The sequence below is a fragment of the Pristiophorus japonicus genome, chromosome 14 (genome assembly GCF_044704955.1).
Source record: "Pristiophorus japonicus isolate sPriJap1 chromosome 14, sPriJap1.hap1, whole genome shotgun sequence".
Taxonomy (NCBI): Eukaryota; Metazoa; Chordata; class Chondrichthyes; family Pristiophoridae; genus Pristiophorus; species Pristiophorus japonicus.
The window spans coordinates 26992934-27010754 of record NC_091990.1 but is presented as its reverse complement, the minus strand read 5'-3'; the positions used below and the strand labels follow the sequence as shown (position 1 = coordinate 27010754).

Sequence of the window (17821 nt, the reverse complement as noted above, 5' to 3'; positions counted from 1 at the left end):
AGTCTCTACTTTAGTAGTTCTGTTTTTTTTTAATCCACTTTGTCTGTTTAAACTGAGTCACCGCTCTCATTCCCCGTTTTTACAGCTGATGAGAAGAAGGCAGGAACTACGACTCCAATCCGCATCCGATCAAGCGGCAGGAAGGATTCCATCTCAGATGATGAGGTGATTCTGAGGGAACGAGGTTATGATTACAAATCACGCTATTGTGGCCACTGCAATACCACCACAGATATCAAAGAAGCCAACTTTTTTGGAAGGTAATTTTATCATTTGCAAGAAGGCTTCAAGGTTTTGGAAGCTTGTTTAACTCTGAGGTGTTGGAGTGTGTGCAGAGTCAAGCTTTGACTATATTGCAGCAAGATGTAGTTTAAAAGGACACTGCTGTCCATTATTCTGTAAAATATTCCCGAGGTTGTTTTTAAAGACCTGTTGTATCCAAACAGAGTAAACACGGTGTCACTCTCAGAATGCCAGTCCTGGGGGTTACTCCATCGTGCTGCTTGAAACCCCTTCCTGGAGATTGCTGTATCGCTCTCATCCCTGCCTTTGTTATCTCCAGACTTGACTATTCCAATGCTGTCCTAGCCGGCCACCCATCTTCCACCCTCCGTAAACTTCAGCACTTCCAAAACTCTGCTCCCGTGTCCTAATTCGCACCAAGTCCCTAGTGGGGTGCAGCAGGGTTCAGTGCTGGGACCCCAGCTATTTACAATATACATTAATGATTTAGATGAAGGAATTGAGTGTAATAGCTCTAAGTTTGCAGATGACACTAAGCTGGGTAGCGGTGTGAGCTGTGAGGAGGATGCTAAGAGGCTGCAAGGTGACTTGAACAGGTTAGGTGAGTGGGCAAATGCATGGCAGATGCAGTATAATGTGGATAAATGTGAGGTTATCCACTTTGGTGGCAAAAACAGGAAGGCAGAATATTATCTGAATGGCGACAGATTAGGAAAAGGGGAGGTGCAACGAGACCTGGGTATCATGGTACATCAGTCATTGAAATTTGGCATGCAGGTACAGCAGGCAGTGAAGAAGACAAATGGCATGTTGATCTTCATAGCTAGGGGATTTGAGTATAGGAGCAGGGAGGTCTTACTGCAGCTGTACAGGGCCTTGGTGAGGCCTCACCTGGAATATTGTGTTCAGTTTTGGTCTCCTAATCTGAGGAAGGACATTCTAGCTATTGAGGGAGCGCAGCGAAGGTTCACCAGACTGATTCCCAGGATGGCAGGACTGACATATGAGGAGAGACTGGATCGACTGGGCCTGTATTCACTGGAGTTTAGAAGAATGAGAGGGGATCTCATAGAAACCTATAAAATTCTGACGGGATTGGACAGGTTATATACATATCGAAACATAGAAAATAGGTTAGAGGCAGGAAGAATGTTCCCGATACTGGGGAAGTCCAGAACCAGGGGTCACAGTCTAAGGATAAGGGGTAAGCCATTTAGGACTGAGATGAGGAGAAACTTCTTCACTCAGAGAATTGTTAACCTGTGGCATTCTCTACCGCAGAGAGTTGTTGAGGCCAGTTCATTAGATATATTCAAGAGGGAGTTAGATATGGCCCTTACGGCTAAAGGGATCAAGTGGCATGGAGAAAAAGCAGGAAAGGGGTACTGAGGTGAATGATCAGCCATGATCTTATTGAATGGTGGTGCAGGCTCGAATGGCCTACTCCTGCACCTATTTTCTATGTTTATCCATCACCCCTGTGCTCACTGACCTACATTGGCTCCCAGTCTGGTCTGGCAATGCCTTGATTTTAAAATTCTCATCCTTGTGTTCAAATTCCTCCATGGCTTCACTCCTGCTCTCTTTCCCCCCTCTTTCCCCCCCCCCCCCCCAATCTCTGTAACCTCCTCCAAACCTGCAGCCCTCCGAGAGGTCTGCATTCTTCCCGTTCTGGCCTCTTGTGCATCCCCGATTTTCATCGCTCCACCATTAGTGGCCGTGTCTCCAGCTACATGGACCCTAAATGCTGGGATTCCCTCTGTAAATCTCTCCGCCTCTCTACGTCTCTCTCCTCCTTTAAAACACTCCTTAAAGCCGAACTCTTTAACAAAGCTTTTGGTCATCTGACCTAATCTCCGTATGTCACTTAGTGTCAAATTTCATTAACATTCCTGTGAAGTGACTTAGGATGTTTTACTATGTTAAAGGTACTATATAAATGCAAGTTGTTGGGGCTCGAAGGAGAATTTCCGAGAGTTTTTCTGTAAATACTGAATCAAAGTTTTCATTCGGCCAATCTCCCCATCCCCACCACGCTGTTGGTGGCCTGTGTTTTTGTGCGTGTGTTAAGAGATTGAGTAGCGAGTCAGTGCTGTTTGTGGTCCTATCCTGTCTGGATGGGGCAGGCTTAATGGGACTGCTGGTCTTTTGCTGTATATCTGCATCCATAGGGGATGGGGTGGTGGGGATGGGGAGATTGGCCGAATGAAAACTTTGCTTCAGTATTTACAGAAAAGGTTAAATTGTCTCAAGTTTTTGATTTGGGGGGTTTTGGAGATCAGAAGGATGAATCTAATAAGTGGAGTTAAATGGTCAGTAATAACGAGGGACGAGGAAGGCAGTCAATAGATACCTGTTTTAATAAGGAATCAGTTCTTGAGGGGATCAGGGCACTGACAAATTCAGCAGAGCTGGGCCAAAGGACTGGAGGGTGTTAGGGGGCAAATAGGGGGAAAGGGATAATCCAGGGGATTACTGGCTGGTCACCTGGCTAGTTGTTGATAGTAGGGAACTTATGAGACCAATTGGAGTCAAAATAAATGAATAACTTGAAGGACATGGACTGACCAGAGATGGTCAGTGAAGGGTTAACTAATGGAATTCTTTTGAGAGAATAAGGAAAGCATAGGGGGTGGGGGGAGCGGCCCGGAGGGAGGGGTCTGGGGTGAGGTGGGTAGTGTTTATGTAAACTTACAAAGCATTTGATAAATTGCTGGAAGAGGAATTGTTTGGCTATGTATAAAAATATATAAATTGTGATGGCTTGCTGCTCCCGGGCTGGGAGGAGCAGCAACTATCCTGGAGACAGAAATGAGCTGCGGAAATGGATAGATATGTAGCAGATGCAGAATACAGAAACGAGTGAGGTACTAAATTGTGGAAACAAGAACAAAGAATGGAAATATATAGCTTGGTTGGTAAATTTCTGTGGGAATATCCTCCGAGATTCTCCCGATCGGCTGCCCTAACCTAGATAATCAGATTCTCCCGATCGGCTGCCCTAACCTAGATAATCAGATTCTCCCGATCGGCTGCCCTAACCTAGATAATCAGATTCTCCCGATCGGCTGCCCTAACCTAGATAATCAGATTCTCCCAATCGGCTGCCCTAACCTGGATAATCAGATTTATTGGGATATGTGCTGCATTCCCACAATGATCGATGCTAAATCAGTTACAGCATTCAAAATTGTACTGGAATAGAATATAAAATGTTCTAAGACTTGGTACAAAAAGGGACTGCCCCTGAAAAAAGTCTCAATTCTGCACAGGCAAGAAGTGCAGAATGGCCCTCTTTTTGTGCTTAAACATCTAAAAGAAAGAAGATTGAGTTTGAAACTTGAGCGACTGTGTTGTGTCTCTGACCACAGATCGCCACGTTTTGTAATTTCTTCTCCCTGAAGGTGCTATCTCTTGCTGGGGAGCGGATTCTGCTGCTTGCTGATACTGCACCCAAGTGGCCTTATCTGAACCACATTGTGTGAGATGGAGCAACGTCCTTTCTCCTCTGGTTCACAACAACACATTTCGAGTAGATAGGGCTTTAAATTAAAAAAGTAGGGAGGGGTCATGCGAGGAGAGAGTTTAACGGTAGCAGTGCAGCAGAGAATAAGGTCAAAGCAGGGAATAATGGTAAAAAATTTAAATGAACGGCTCTTTATCTGAATGCACAACGCATTTGTTACAAGATAGACGGGCTAGTGGCACAAAGAGATAAATGTGTTTTATCTCATAGCCATTAGAGACGTGGTTGCAACTAAATGTTCCACTGTACTTGACGCTTCGAAAAGACAGGCAGAATGGAAAATGAGGAGGAGGGAGGGTAGCCCTGAAAATAAAGGATGACATAAGAACAGTAGAGAGAGAGGATCTCAGCTCGGAAGATCAGAAAGTAGAATCAGTATTACAAAAGCAAAATACTGCGGATGCTGGAACCTGAAATAAAAACAGAAAATGCTGGACATCTCACCGGGTCAGGCAGCATCTGTAGAGAGAAAAACAGAGTTATTGTTTCAGGTCGATGACCCTTCGTAGAATCATATGGTAGAGATAAGGAATAACAAGGGTCAGAAAACAGGGGTGGGAATAGTATACAGGTCCCCTAGCAGTAACTACACCATTGAACAGATTATTAATCAAGAAATAGTAGGAACTTGTAACAAAGGTAATGCAATAATTGTGGGGGACTTTAATCTTCTTATAGACTGGACAAATTGGCAAAGGTAGCCTGGAGGACGAGTTCATCGGGACAGTTTCCTAGAACGCTACGCCATGGAACCAACCAGGGAACAGACTATTTTAGATCTTGTATTGTGTAATGAGACAGGGTTAATTAGCAATCCCCTAGTAAAGGATCCTCTGTGGCAGAGTGATCATAATATGATAGAATTTCACATTAAGTTTGAGAGTGACTTGCCCAAGTCTGAAACTAGAGTCCGAAACTTAAATAAAGCCAATTACATAGGTGCAAGTTGGCTAAGGTAGATTGATGGTGTTGGAGTGTAAGAGTAAGGCAGTCTTGCTACAATTGTAATGGGCCTTGGTGAGACCACACTTGGAGTACTGTGCTCAGTTTTAGTCTCTTTGAGATTGATTCCTGGGATGAGAGGGCTATCCTATGATAAGAGATTGTGTAGAATGGGCCTATACTCTCTGGAGTTTAGAAGAATGAGGTGTGATCTCATTGAAACATACAAAAGTCTGAAGGGGATTGATGCCGAGAGGTTGCTTCCTCTGACTGGAGTGTTTAGAACCAGGGGGCATAGTCTCAGGATAAGGGGTAGGTCATTTAAGACCGAGATGAGGAGGAATTTCTTCACTGAGGGTTGTGAACCTTTGGTATTCTCTGCCCCAGAGGGCTGTAGATGCTGAGTCTCTGAATATATTCAAGGCTGACTCTAGGGGAATCAAGGGATATGGAGACCTTTGGGAAAATGAAGTTGAGGACGATGATCTTACTCCTCCTAATTCTTATGTTATGTAAGCACGAGACTTCGAGGTGGAGTATAAGGAACAGACTTTATTGATATACTGCTAAGACAATCAGTCTTAACTATATACAGAGAATGAATTTCTGGTTTCTGATCTTTCGAGTACACTCTGACAAACTGTTTGAAAGCCATGCTCTTTTATACACCATATTTTGACTACAACAAAGGAAAATGTCGAAATGCCGTATCTATTTCCCAAATCCTCTGTCATCATAGGCAGTCCCTCGGAATCGAGGAAGACTCGCTTCCACTCCTGAAGTGAGTTCTTTGGTGGCTGAACAGTCCAATATATGAGCCACAGACTCTGTCACAGGTGTGACAGATAGTCATTGAGGGAAGGGGTGGGTGGGACTAGTTTGCCGCACGCTCTTTCAGCTGCCTGTGCTTGATTTCTGCATACTCTCAGCGCTGAGACACAAGGTGCTCTCGGATGCACTTCCTCCACTTAGGGCGGTCTTGGGCCAGGGACTCCCAGGTGTCAGTGGGGATGTCGCACTTTACCAGGGAGGCTTTGAGGGTGTCCTTGTAGCGTTTCTGCTGCCCACCTTTGGCTCATTTGCCGTGAAGGAGCTCCAAATAGAGCACTTGCTTTGGGAGTCTCGTGTCTGGCATGCGAACTATGTGGCCTGCCCAACTGAGTTGATTGAGTGTGGTCAATGCTTTAATGCTGGGGATGTTGGCCTGGAAGAGCACGCTGATGTTCGTGCAACTGTCCTCCCAGGGGATTTGTAGGATCTTGTGGCGACATCGTTGGTGATATTTCTCCAGCAACTTGAGGTGTCTGCTGTACATGGTGCATATCTCTGAGCCATACAGGAGGGCAGGTATTACTACAGCCCTGTAGGCCATGAGCTTGGTGACAGTTATGAGGGCCTGGTCTTCAAACACTCGTTTCCTCAGGTGGCCAAAGGCTGCACTGGCGCACTGGAGGTGGTGTTGGATCTCGTCGTCGATGCCTGCTCTTGTTGATGGGAGGCTCCCGAGATATGGGAAGTGGTCCACGGTGTCCAGGGTCGCGCTGTGGATCTTGATGACTGGGGGGGCAGTGCTGTGTGGTGAGGACAGGCTGGTGGAGGATCCTTGTCTTACGGATGTTTAGCGTAAGGCCCATGCTTTCGTACGCCTCAGTAAATATGTCGACTATGTCCTGGAGTTCAGCCTCTATGTGCGCAGACTCAGGTGTCGTCCGCATACTGTAGCTCAACGCCTGCTCCATGACGACGAGATCCATGGCGCGGCCCTGGACACCATGGACCACTTCCCATATCGCGGGAGCCTCCTATCAACAAGAGCAGGCATTGACGACGAGATCCAACACCACTGTTGCGCTGCAAAAATCATGTCCGTTGTGCCCCGTAGGGGACGAAATCCGCACTGTGTCTCCGGGAGGAGCTCCTCAGCCACGGGAAGAAGACGGTCGAGGAGAACTCTCGCGACGACTTTCCCAGTGGCTGATAGGGAGATTCCTCTATAGTTGCCGCAGTCGGACTTGTCCCCTTTTTTAAAGATGGTCACGATTACTGCATCTCTGAGATCCCCCAACATGCTCTCCTCCCTCCAGATGAAAGAGATGAGGTCGTGTAATCGCGCCAGCAGTGCCTCTCCACCATACTTCAAATTCTCTGTAAACAGACTCTGAAAGCAGTTTGCAATTGTTTACTTCAGAACCAATTTCCCTTAAACAATACTTCCTGATGTAACATTTTCCAGCATCTTTAACCAATTGTTATCTGTATCTATTAGATACCTACTTCCCATGTTTATTACCCTAAAACAGGGTACAATGGACAAGATTTTTACATCGCATCAGCTGCAAGAAAAATGCAGGGAACAGTACCAACCCTTGTACATGGCCCTCTTTGACCTTACAAAGGTCTTTGACACTGTCGACCGTGAGGGACTATGGAGCATCCTCCTCCGTTTCGGCTGCCCCCAAAAGTTCGTCACCATCCTCCGCCTGCTCCATGACGACATGCAAGCCGTGATCCTGACCAACAGACCCAATCCACGTCCGGATCGGGGTCAAGCAGAGTTGCATCATCGTACCAACCCTCTTCTCAATCTTCCTCGCTGCAATGCTCCACCTCACACTCAACAAGCTCCCTGATGGAGTGGAACTAAACTACAGAACAGTGGGAACCTGTTCAACCTTCGTCGTCTCCAGGCCAGATCTAAGATCGTCCCAACCTCTGTCATTGAACTCCAGTACGCGGACTACACTTGCCTCTGCGCACATTGAGACTGAACTCCAAGTCATTGTCAACATCTTCACTGAAGCGTACGAAAGCATGGGCCTTACACTAAACATTCGTAAGACAAAGGTCCTCCACCAGCCTGACCCCGCCACACGGCACTGACCCCCAGTTATCAAGATCCACGGAGTGGCCCTGGACAACGTGGACCACTTTCCATACTTCGGGAGCCTATTATCAGCCAGGGCAGACATTGCTGACAAGACTCGACATTGCTGACAAGACTCAACACCGCCTCCAGTGCACCAGCGCAGCCTTCAGCCACCTGAGGAAGAGAGTGTTTGAAGATCAGGCCCTCAAATCTGCCACCAAGCTCGTGGTCTACAGGGCTGTAGTGATAACCGCCCTCCTGTATGGCTTGGAGACGTGGACATATACAGTACACACCTCAAATCACTGAAGAAATGCACCAACGATGTCTCCGCAAGATCCTGAAAATCCTCATGGAGGACAGACACACCAACGTTAGTGTCCTCGATCAGGCCAACATCCCCAGCATCGAAGCACTGACCACACTCAACCAGCCCCGCTGGGCGGGCCACATTGTTCGCATGCCTGACACAAGACTCCCAAAGCAAGCGCTCTACTCGGAACTCCTACACGGCAAACGAGCCCACGGTGGGCAGAGGAAACATTTCAAGGACACCCTCAAAGCCTCCTTGATAAAATGCAACATCTCCACTGACACCTGGGAGTCCCTGGGGCAAAGACTGCCCTAAGTGGAGGATGTGCATCCGGGACGGCGCTGAGCACCTCGAGTCTCATCGCCGAGAGCATGCAGAAACAAAACGCAGGCAGCGGAAGGAGCGTGCGGCAAACCAGTCTCACCCACCCTTTCCTTCAACAACTGTCTGTCCCACTGTGACAGAGACTGTAATTCCCGTATTGGACTGTTCAGTCCCCTAAGAACTCACTTTTAGAGTGGAAGCAAGTCTCCCTCGATTTCGAGGGTCTGCCTATGATGACCCTAAAACTAAACATTATCCACTCATGGGTGATGTCATAACTAACACACATTCCCTTACTGAAGCACTTTATTTTTCAGAAAACAAACAATGTCTTCTCAGACACTTCAATGTCATCCTGCTTATATCGGAAAGCCTGACGATGCATTCCTTTTACGACACTTCCAGGAAAACCTGTTGCTTTAAGATACAAAGCAGTTTGACTGTTATACTTTTAACTTTCATGATGTCCAACAACAGCTGAACCTGATCCTGTCCTCACACCTTTGCACTTTACTTCAGGAGTCACTGGCTGGTGATTGCCTCGTCTCTGGCCCAGGCACAGAGGACATTGATTGTCCCTAGTGACACATCAGTGAAAACAAGCTCTCTGATTCACTGTCTCTATCTTACCTAACCTGTGTGGGTGGTAGGGCGGGGGGGATGGTGACCCTTGGGGAGTATGGGCGATGACCATATTTAAAGGGAAGTCTGTCTTACTAACTAAAATAGTTTCTTTTCTGTGATGAATAGTTCCTGGAATTCATTTCTCTTGCCTTTCAGTAATGGTCAGTACATTGTCAGTGGTTCTGACGACGGATCCTTCTTCATTTGGGAGAAAGAGACAACAAACCTCGTTCGTGTTCTCCAGGGCGATGAGTCAATTGTGAACTGTCTGCAGCCTCACCCGAGGCACTGCTTTCTCGCAACAAGTGGCATCGATCCTGTGGTTCGTCTCTGGAGCCCGAGACCAGAGGTATGAAATCTGAGAGTGACTGTGGGCCCTGAAGTGATTGCCCTAATGGGAGGGAATGAGAGCTACCTTCTGGCCCAGCGCTGTCCCAGGGAATGAGAGCTACCTTCTGGCCCAGGGCTGTCCCAGGGAACGAGAGCTACCTGCTGACCCAGCACTAGCCCAGGGAACGAGAGCTACCTGCTGACCCAGCGCTGTCCCAGGGAACGAGAGCTACCTGCTGACCCAGCGCTGTCCCAGGGAACGAGAGCTACCTGCTGACCCAGCGCTGTCCCAGGGAACGAGAGCTACCTGCTGACCCAGCACTAGCCCAGGGAGCGAGAGCTACCTGCTGGCCCAGCGCTGTCCCTGGGAACGAGAGCTACCTGCTGACCCAGCACTGTCCCAGGGAACGAGAGCTACCTGCTGACCCAGCGCTGTCCCAGGGAACGAGAGCTACCTGCTGACCCAGCGCTGTCCCAGGGAACGAGAGCTACCTGCTGACCCAGCACTGTCCCAGGGAACGAGAGCTACCTGCTGACCCAGCACTAGCCCAGGGAACGAGAGCTACCTTCTGACACAGCATTGTCCCAGGGAACGAGAGCTACCTGCTGACCCAGCATTAGCCCAGGGAACGAGAGCTACCTGCTGACCCAGCGCTGTCCCAGGGAACGAGAGCTACCTGCTGACCCAGCACTAGCCCAGGGAACGAGAGCTACCTGCTGGCCCAGCGCTGTCCCAGGGAACGAGAGCTACCTGCTGGCCCAGCACTAGCCCAGGGAACGAGAGCTACCTTCTGGCTTAGCACTAGCAGAAGATGCAAAAGACCTCCTGGAAATAGTGGAGAATGAGGAACTGAAATAAATTAGTATTAGTAAAAAAAAAATAGTACTGGAGTAATTAATGGAACTGAAAGCTGATAAATCCCCTGGACCTGATGGCTTACACCCTAGGGTTTGAAGAGCTGGTTATAGAGATAGTGGACGCATTGGTTGTCATCTTCCAAAATTCCATAGATTCTAGAACGGTTCATGTGGATTGGAAGGTAGCAAATGTAAGCTCACTATTTAAGAAAGGAGGGAGAGAGAAAGCAGGGAACTACAGCCCAGTTAGCCTGACATCAGTAGTAGGGAAAATGTTAGAATCTATTAAGGACGTGGTAACAGGGCACTTAAAAAATAATAATAGGATTGAAAGGGGAATCATGTTTAATGAATGAGTTTTTTGAGATTTTAACTAGCAGAATAGATATGGGATAACCAGTGGATGTGGTGTATTTGGAATTTCAGAAGGCATTTGATAAGGTGCCAAACGAGGATATTATACAAAATTAGGGCTCATGGGACTGGGGGTAACATACTAGCATGGATGGAGGATTGGTTAACGGACAGAAAGTAGGAATAACCGAGTCATTTTCGGGGTGACAGGCTGTAACTAGTGGGATACCACAAGGATCAGTGTTTGCACCTCACCTATTCACAATCTATATTTGAATGAGGGGACCAAATGTAATGTATTCAAGTTTGCTGCTGATGCAAAGCTCGTGGGAATGCAAGTTGTGAGGAGATTGCAGAGAGATATAGACAGGCTATGTGAGTGGGCAAGAACATGACAAATGGAATCTAATGTGAAGTTATCCACTTTGATAGGAAAAATAGAAAAGCAGAATATTTTTTAAATGGTGAAAGATTGGGAAATGTTGGTGTTCAGAGGGACCTGGGTCCTGGTACATAAATCACTGAAAGTTAAAGTTCAGAAGGCTTTTGACAAGGTCCCGCACAAGAGATTGGTGTGCAAAATCAAAGCGCGTGGTATTGGGGGTAATATACTGACGTGGATAGTGAACTGGTTGGCAGACAGGAAGAAGAGAGTCGGGATAAACGGGTCCTTTTCAGAATGGCAGGCAGTGACTAGTGGACTGCCGCAGGGCTCAGTGCTGGGACCCAGCTCTTTACAATATACATTAACGATTTGGATGAAGGAATAGAGTGTACTATCTCCAAGTTTGCAGATGACACTAAACTGGGTGGCGGTGTGAGCTGTGAGGAGGATGCTAAGAGGCTGCAGGGTGACTTGGACAGGTTAGGTGAGTGGGCAAATGCATGGCAGATGCAGTATAATGTGGATAAATGTGAGGTTATACATTTTGGGGGCAAAAACACGAAGGCAGAATATTATCTGAATGGCGGCAGACTAGGAAAAGGGGAGGTGCAACAAGATCTGGGTGTCATGGTTCATTAGTCGCTGAAAGTGGGCACGCAGATACAGCAGGCGGTAAAGAAGGCAAATGGTATGTTGGCCTTCATAGCTAGGGGATTTGAATATAGAAGCAGGGAGGTCTTGCTGCAGTTGTACAGGGGCTTAGTGAGGCCTCACCTGGAATATTGTGTTCAGTTTTGGTCTCCTAGTCTGAGGAAGGACGTTCTTGATATTGTGCAGCGAATATTCACCAGACTGATTCCAGGGATGGCTAGGCTGTCATATGAGGAGAGACTGGATCAACTGGGCCTTTATACATTGGAGTTTAAAAGGATGAGAGGGGATCTCATAGAAACATATAAGATTCTGACGGGACTGGACAGGTTAGATGCGGGAAGAATGTTCCCGATGTTGGGGAAGTCCAGAACCAGGGGACATAGTCTTACGATAAGGGGTAGGCCATTTAGGACTGAGATGAGGAGAAACTTCTTCACTCAGAGTTGTTAACCTGTGGAATTCCCTGCCACAGAGAGTTGTTGATGCCAGTTCACTGGATATATTCAAGAGGGAGTTAGATATGGCTCTTATGGTTAAGGGGATCAAGGGGTATGGAGAGAAAGCAGGAAAGGGGTACTGAAGGAATGATCAGCCATGATCTTATTGAATGGCAGTGCAGGCTCGAAGGGCCGAATGGCCTACTCCTGCACCTATTTTTCTGTTTCTATGAGGTACAGCAAGCAATTAGGCAAGCAAATGGTACATTGGCTTTTATTACATGAGGATTTGAGTGTAAGAGTAAAAGACATCTTGCTGCAATTATATCTGGCCCTGCAGAGACCGCACCTGGAGTATTGTGTACAGTTTGGTCTCCTTACCTAAGGAAGGATATATTTGCCATACAGGGAGTGCAACAAAGATTCACCAGACTGATTCCTGGGATAGGGGGGATTGTCTATGAGGAGAGATTGAGCAGACTAGGCCTACATTCTCTAGAGTTTAGATGAGAGATGATCTCAATGAAACAAAAACATTCTTACAGGGCCTGACAGGGTAGATGCAGGGAGGATGTTTTCTCCTGGCTGGGGAGCCTAGAACCAGGAGTCAGTCTCAAAATAAGGGGTCGGCCATTTAGGATTGAGATGAGAAATGTCTTCACTGAGGGTGGTAAATCTTTGGCATTCTCTACCCCAAAGGGCTATGGAGGCTCAGTCATTGAGTATATTCAAGACAGAGATCGATAGAATTTTGGATATCGGGATATGGGGATAGTACAGGAAAGTGGAGTTGAGGTAGAAGATCAGTGGAGCAGGCTCGAGGGGCCGAATGGCAGCCTCCTGCTCCTATTTCTTATGTTCTTATGTGGAGAGTGAGTGAGTAACTTCTCAAATGGAAATTCGGTGCTGATGGGAAAGGGGTTGCTAAATAGACTTACTGATTTTATGCACAGGTAATAGAAATTTTAAATTAAAACAAAGTAAACGTAAAAATGGCAGCACAACAAGGTACGGTATAAGTCATTTCCTTCCAGACGTGGGAGTTCCCAGCACTGGGTGTTGACTCGAATAAACATGTCTGTGGGAAGTGTCTCCAACTCTCACCGCTCGAGCTCACAATCTCTGAACTTAGGGAGGTGGAGGCAATCCGACATTCGGTGCATCGTATACTGAGTGCTGCATCCTTTTATCCCAGTGGTTGAACTGGTGTGTTAGACTGAAGAGCAGATCTAGAGTCTGGTGGAGAGCTGACTCGTGTTCTGTTCTATTTTCAGAGTGAAGATCAAAATGAGCGAGTGATTGAAGACATGGAGGGGGCTTCACAGGCGAACCAGCGGCGAATGAACGCAGACCCCCTCGAGGTCATGCTCCTGAATATGGGATACAGGATCACTGGACTGACCAACAGTGGGGTGGCCTCAGATGATGAGGAAAACTCTGAAGGCCAGGTGCAGTGCCGGCCGAGTTAAACAGCGGCCCCAACAACAGCGTACTTGGGACAGACCAGGGAACAACTCTCGGTTCAGAGTGTCTGTGGCTGAAACACTGCACTGTCCTCGGCTACGCACCGTAAGCTTTGTTCAGGAAGCAATGTCAGGGTTTGCATCCTTTCAAACATCTTTCCAACATCCATCACACTCACTCATGGATGAGCCCTACAGTCTGCGGAAGCCTCAGAGTGATGCTGCCGCCCTCTCAAGAACAGATGACTGGGCCAAACCTGGCCTGAGACGCATATAGGAGACTTCAAACTGTTTCTGGTGATTGAAAAAGACTCATTTGATAAGCAGAACTTTTTGTAAATTGTCTAGATGCTGCTTTCAGTTTGTATAAATGCTTTCTCCTCTGTCACATTCAGTCCCTTTGTAGTAACGGATTCTGCACAGTCTATTAGCAACAAAGAGCCAGTAATATTGAGGTAAAGGGCACTCTCTTCACAGCCCCGCAATCACCGGTTCGAGTCCCAGGGCTTCTTGATGCAGCTTTCATTGTAGGAAGTAGATGGTTGCGGCCGGCGGTCATGGCATGCTTGTGGCTCCTTTTCCCGCCTCTGCCCCAGTTTTATAGTGTGCAGGATGTGTAGCTAAACACGACCTAACAGGGATCTCTGCACCATCTGTGGTGATGTAGCACCATGGACACAGGATGAAATCACATTGTATGTGCAGTAAGGAGACTGTCCATGGCGAAGTATGAGAGTTGGGTCAGTGCTGTGAACAATCTTTGTGGGGGGGGTTATGCCTACACACCTGTCTCCTGCACTCTCTAGCCTTGTTCTGTGCTGCTCTCTTCCCCTGAGTCTCGGCTGCTTGTCTACCCTCTATTCTCCTTTACTGCTTAACATTCATCTGTTCACATACTGATTCTGTGAGCACTGTCTGCAGCCTGTTCACAGCCTCCAGTACTTGTGAAGTGCGATACTGCCCTCTCCTGGAATGCTTCTCACAAGGTGACCTTTTACTCAGGTGTCCCTGCATTGCAAGGCTAGGCCCCAGTCCTGTCAAGAGCTTGGGATCAAGTGTTCCGTTTGCAGAGCAGGTTTAAGAAGAATCTGGGGAGAGGATTTATTAAATATCTTTTGGTTTCTTTTGCTGGCTGCTCTTTTTTGATAAATTCTGTTACGATGTGTGAGCTAGTTTAAATATTGAGCTATCTGCTTTGTGAAGCAGCAATACTGATGGTAAAGCAAGAGAGGGGCTACTCGATCTGATTCTGATTCCTAATCTGTTAAGAAAAGTGCAACAGATTTAATGGGAGTTTGGCTGGAAGCTTGTCGCATGAGATAGTGGAGAATGTTACAGTTCTGTCGGTTGGGGGAAGCATTGGGTAGCACAAAGTGCAAGAAGCCGAGAGAATGCATGTCTGACTGGCAGGGGAGGGGTGGGCCGGGGGCTGACTGCCATAGGAAGTAAGGCAAATGGCAAAAACTAACTGCAGCCATTCTGTTACAACACTGATCCAGGAAATCTTAGCGAATGGAATGGAGTGCACATCCTGATTTGGTAATGAGTTAGCAAACTATCCTTCTACCTCTGGAACCTGTGTTGAAATCTAACACACAGGAAATGCTGCCTGCCAGCGTGAAGCTCCAGGTTGAAGCTTTAGGAGGTTCCACTCAAAATTGACTGAAAATGTGATGCCCGAACTGATCTGTTCAGTCACGAAGGTGGCAGATGTGGGCAGTGGAATGTCTTACTGACACAGCGAGGGGCGATGTTTTTGGATAGAGCGCGGTGTATAAAGGAGTGCCATTTTAGTGTGGTGTATAAAGGGTAGGGTGGTAGGGTGCAGTGTATAAAGGGCCGTTCTGAGGGGTACAGTGTGTAATGGTGTGATATTTTAAGGGGGTGTGGTGTATAAAGGGGTGCTGTTCTGAGGGGATACTGTCGTGTATAGCAGATGATGAGGGTTAAGGTACTGTACACAGTACCATTTGATTTTGCAATGCTTGATGCTGCCAGTGGGTGTACAATATCGAGACCACTTTAATCACTGTCAGTGACCCCTTCACTTCCTGGACAAATACATTCATCACATAAGGCACTTCCGTTGGGTTACACTGAGTTGAAGGTGAGTTTGTGTACTGGTCGATTGTGTACTGGTTCACTTCACGACAGCTTCACCTAGAAGGATTTGTTCATCTTCACTTTATTTTGAAGGCCGCTAATTTGTTGTTTTCATGAGAAAGTGGATGGAATCATTGGCTGCAATCTGCAACACTGAATTAGAAATCCCATTGTCTGTGCAATATGAGCAGAATTTAACTGGTTCAGTCACTGATCATTTGATCCTGGACATGCTTCAGCCAATTGCTCACCTAAATTAGTTATTGATCAGTTATTAAGGGGGTGAGCTGCTTGAATATTGCAGGTGAGTGTTTCCTGAGATCCTCCTAGGGGCTGCAGGGTTAGTATTCAACCAGGAGGAAGCCCATAGCACAGTGACGTGTCTAATCCCAGGCAACCAAGCAGTGGTGGAGGAAGTGGTTTGATTGGGATATTGTCAGAACCTACTTCATGGCCAGCTACTCCCCCCCCCCCCCCCCCCCCTTCCCCCCCAAATCAGCCATCGTATCTGTAACTGCAATGCTGAATTATTGGTACTTTAAACCAGATTGTGAAACAGGAGAATTATTCTGTTTACAATCCTGCCCGGGTCCCTTTACTGGGATCGTTGCTCGTTTGCAGTTGTCTGAGAGCCTTGATCTGAAGCTCTAACCCCCCTGTGGGGTTGGTCAGTGGTAGGTTCGGTTAGTGAGCTGGTCAGTGTGCTAGATATTCCTCTGCCGTAATTGCAGCCTCCCCTAACCCATGAGCTCAGTGCCAATTGTATGTTTAAACCTCACTCAGTTTGTTGCTCCTGTTCTTGTCTGTGATTTGATGAGGAATTGCCCGTGGGAAGCTGCTAACTGTAAAAATTAAATTTGTTACTCCACGGTTGTGATGAGTTTTAAGCCAGCATTAAATGGCAGGTTTAGCAGAATGCTGTATAGTTTGGTTTTGTTGCTAATAATTCCTACTTGTATAGGGGCTGCTGCTTTCAACAAGCTTGTAGTTACTCCCAATGTACATCGGTGGAATAAAAACACAAACCCCAGCAATCTGCTTTACATTCAAATACTAAATGTACTGCACTTTCTCCAACAGTCACAATCTGTGTATGAGCACTGTGACTGACCAGTGTATGTTTCTGTTCAGCTCAGTTGGTATCACTCGCTCTTTGAGTCAGAAGGTTGTGGGTTTGAGTTCCACTTTAGAGATTTGAGAGAGAACATCCAGACTTACAGTCCAGTGCAGTACTGAGGGAGTGCTGCACTCTCTGAGGTGCGTTTTTCAGATGTGACGTTAAACCGAGGCCTTATCTGCCCCCTCGAGTGGACTTAAAAGATCCCAGGACTACTATTGGAAGAGCAAAGGAGTTCTCCCCGGTGTCCTGGCCAACATGTATCCCTCAACTGACATCACTAAAACAAATTATTTGGTCATTTATCCCATTTCTGTTTGTGGCATCTTGCTATGCGCTAATTGACTGCTGCATTTCCCGATGTTACAGCAGTGACTACACTTCAAAAGTATTTCACTGGCTGTGGAGTGCTTTAGGACTCCTGAGGACTTGAAAGACACTAAGGTTTAAGATCCAAGTAGAAAGGTAAAAATGAGTACAAAAACTAGACCTGATTGTATTTGGGTAGCTGAGGAGAGGTGGAAGGAGAAATTGTAGGGCAACAGTGGAGTGGGATTTTTTTTAAGCAAGTAAACTACTGGTACTTTTAGGATGCTGTGGATGAAGAGGTTAGAAACCAGTTAAAATTTAAGATGAGGGTCTGTAGGAATAAAAACTAAAGGAGAATGAGAAAAGAAGAAAAGTTGAGTGAGTTAAGGAAAAGCATGGGAATGAGGGAAAAAAATTAAAAGGAACAGTAAAAAGAGAATTGTTAAGTGAGGTAGGACATGTGCGGAGAGGATTGACAATTTGTAAATGATCAAAAATTGGCAGAGGTATAAATACTTTACATCAGTCTTTACTAAAGGGATGGATATCGGAGAGGAGGTAAATCCTGAAGTGGTTGAGAGAAAGATGAGCGATGTTATGATGAATAAAAGGAACATTTTAGATGTTAAGCTAAAGGAAGGCAAAGCGGCAGGGCCTGATGGATTACATCCTATGATGCTGAGGGAAGCCTCAGAAACTCTACTCGGCTGTATGGAGTGTGGATGTGAGCTGGAGCACTGACCCGACAGACGTACGCAATGCAGTCCCATTGTTAAAATGGGCATTACAAAGGAGAGTAGAAATCTCGAACTTGGCACCCCCGGCCATCGCCTTTCTTTTTCTCTTTTCCCCCACCCTCAAAGCCGTTGGCCCCTTTCTCTTCCCAGCCCTTGCCCCTTTTCCCCAACCCCCCCGGCCACCCAGCCCTCACTCTCCATCACCCCCCGCTGCCTTCGCTCTCCTCTCACCGTGC

At 47.0% G+C, this 17821-nt stretch overlaps 1 protein-coding gene across 2 annotated transcripts in view; it reads left to right on the top strand.

The window, feature by feature from the left end:
- The window catches only part of wdtc1 (WD and tetratricopeptide repeats 1), a 56452-nt gene extending 42745 nt beyond the window's left edge, over positions 1 to 13707 (top strand). For both annotated transcript variants that reach the window (XM_070899033.1, XM_070899034.1), the window contains exons 14-16: positions 86 to 260; positions 8995 to 9187; positions 13131 to 13707. In XM_070899033.1, the coding sequence (XP_070755134.1) occupies positions 86 to 260; positions 8995 to 9187; positions 13131 to 13325 (563 nt within the window). In that variant the 3' untranslated portion in view covers positions 13326 to 13707. The remainder of the gene's footprint in view (positions 1 to 85; positions 261 to 8994; positions 9188 to 13130) is intronic.
- The last annotated feature ends 4114 nt before the right edge of the window (positions 13708 to 17821 follow it).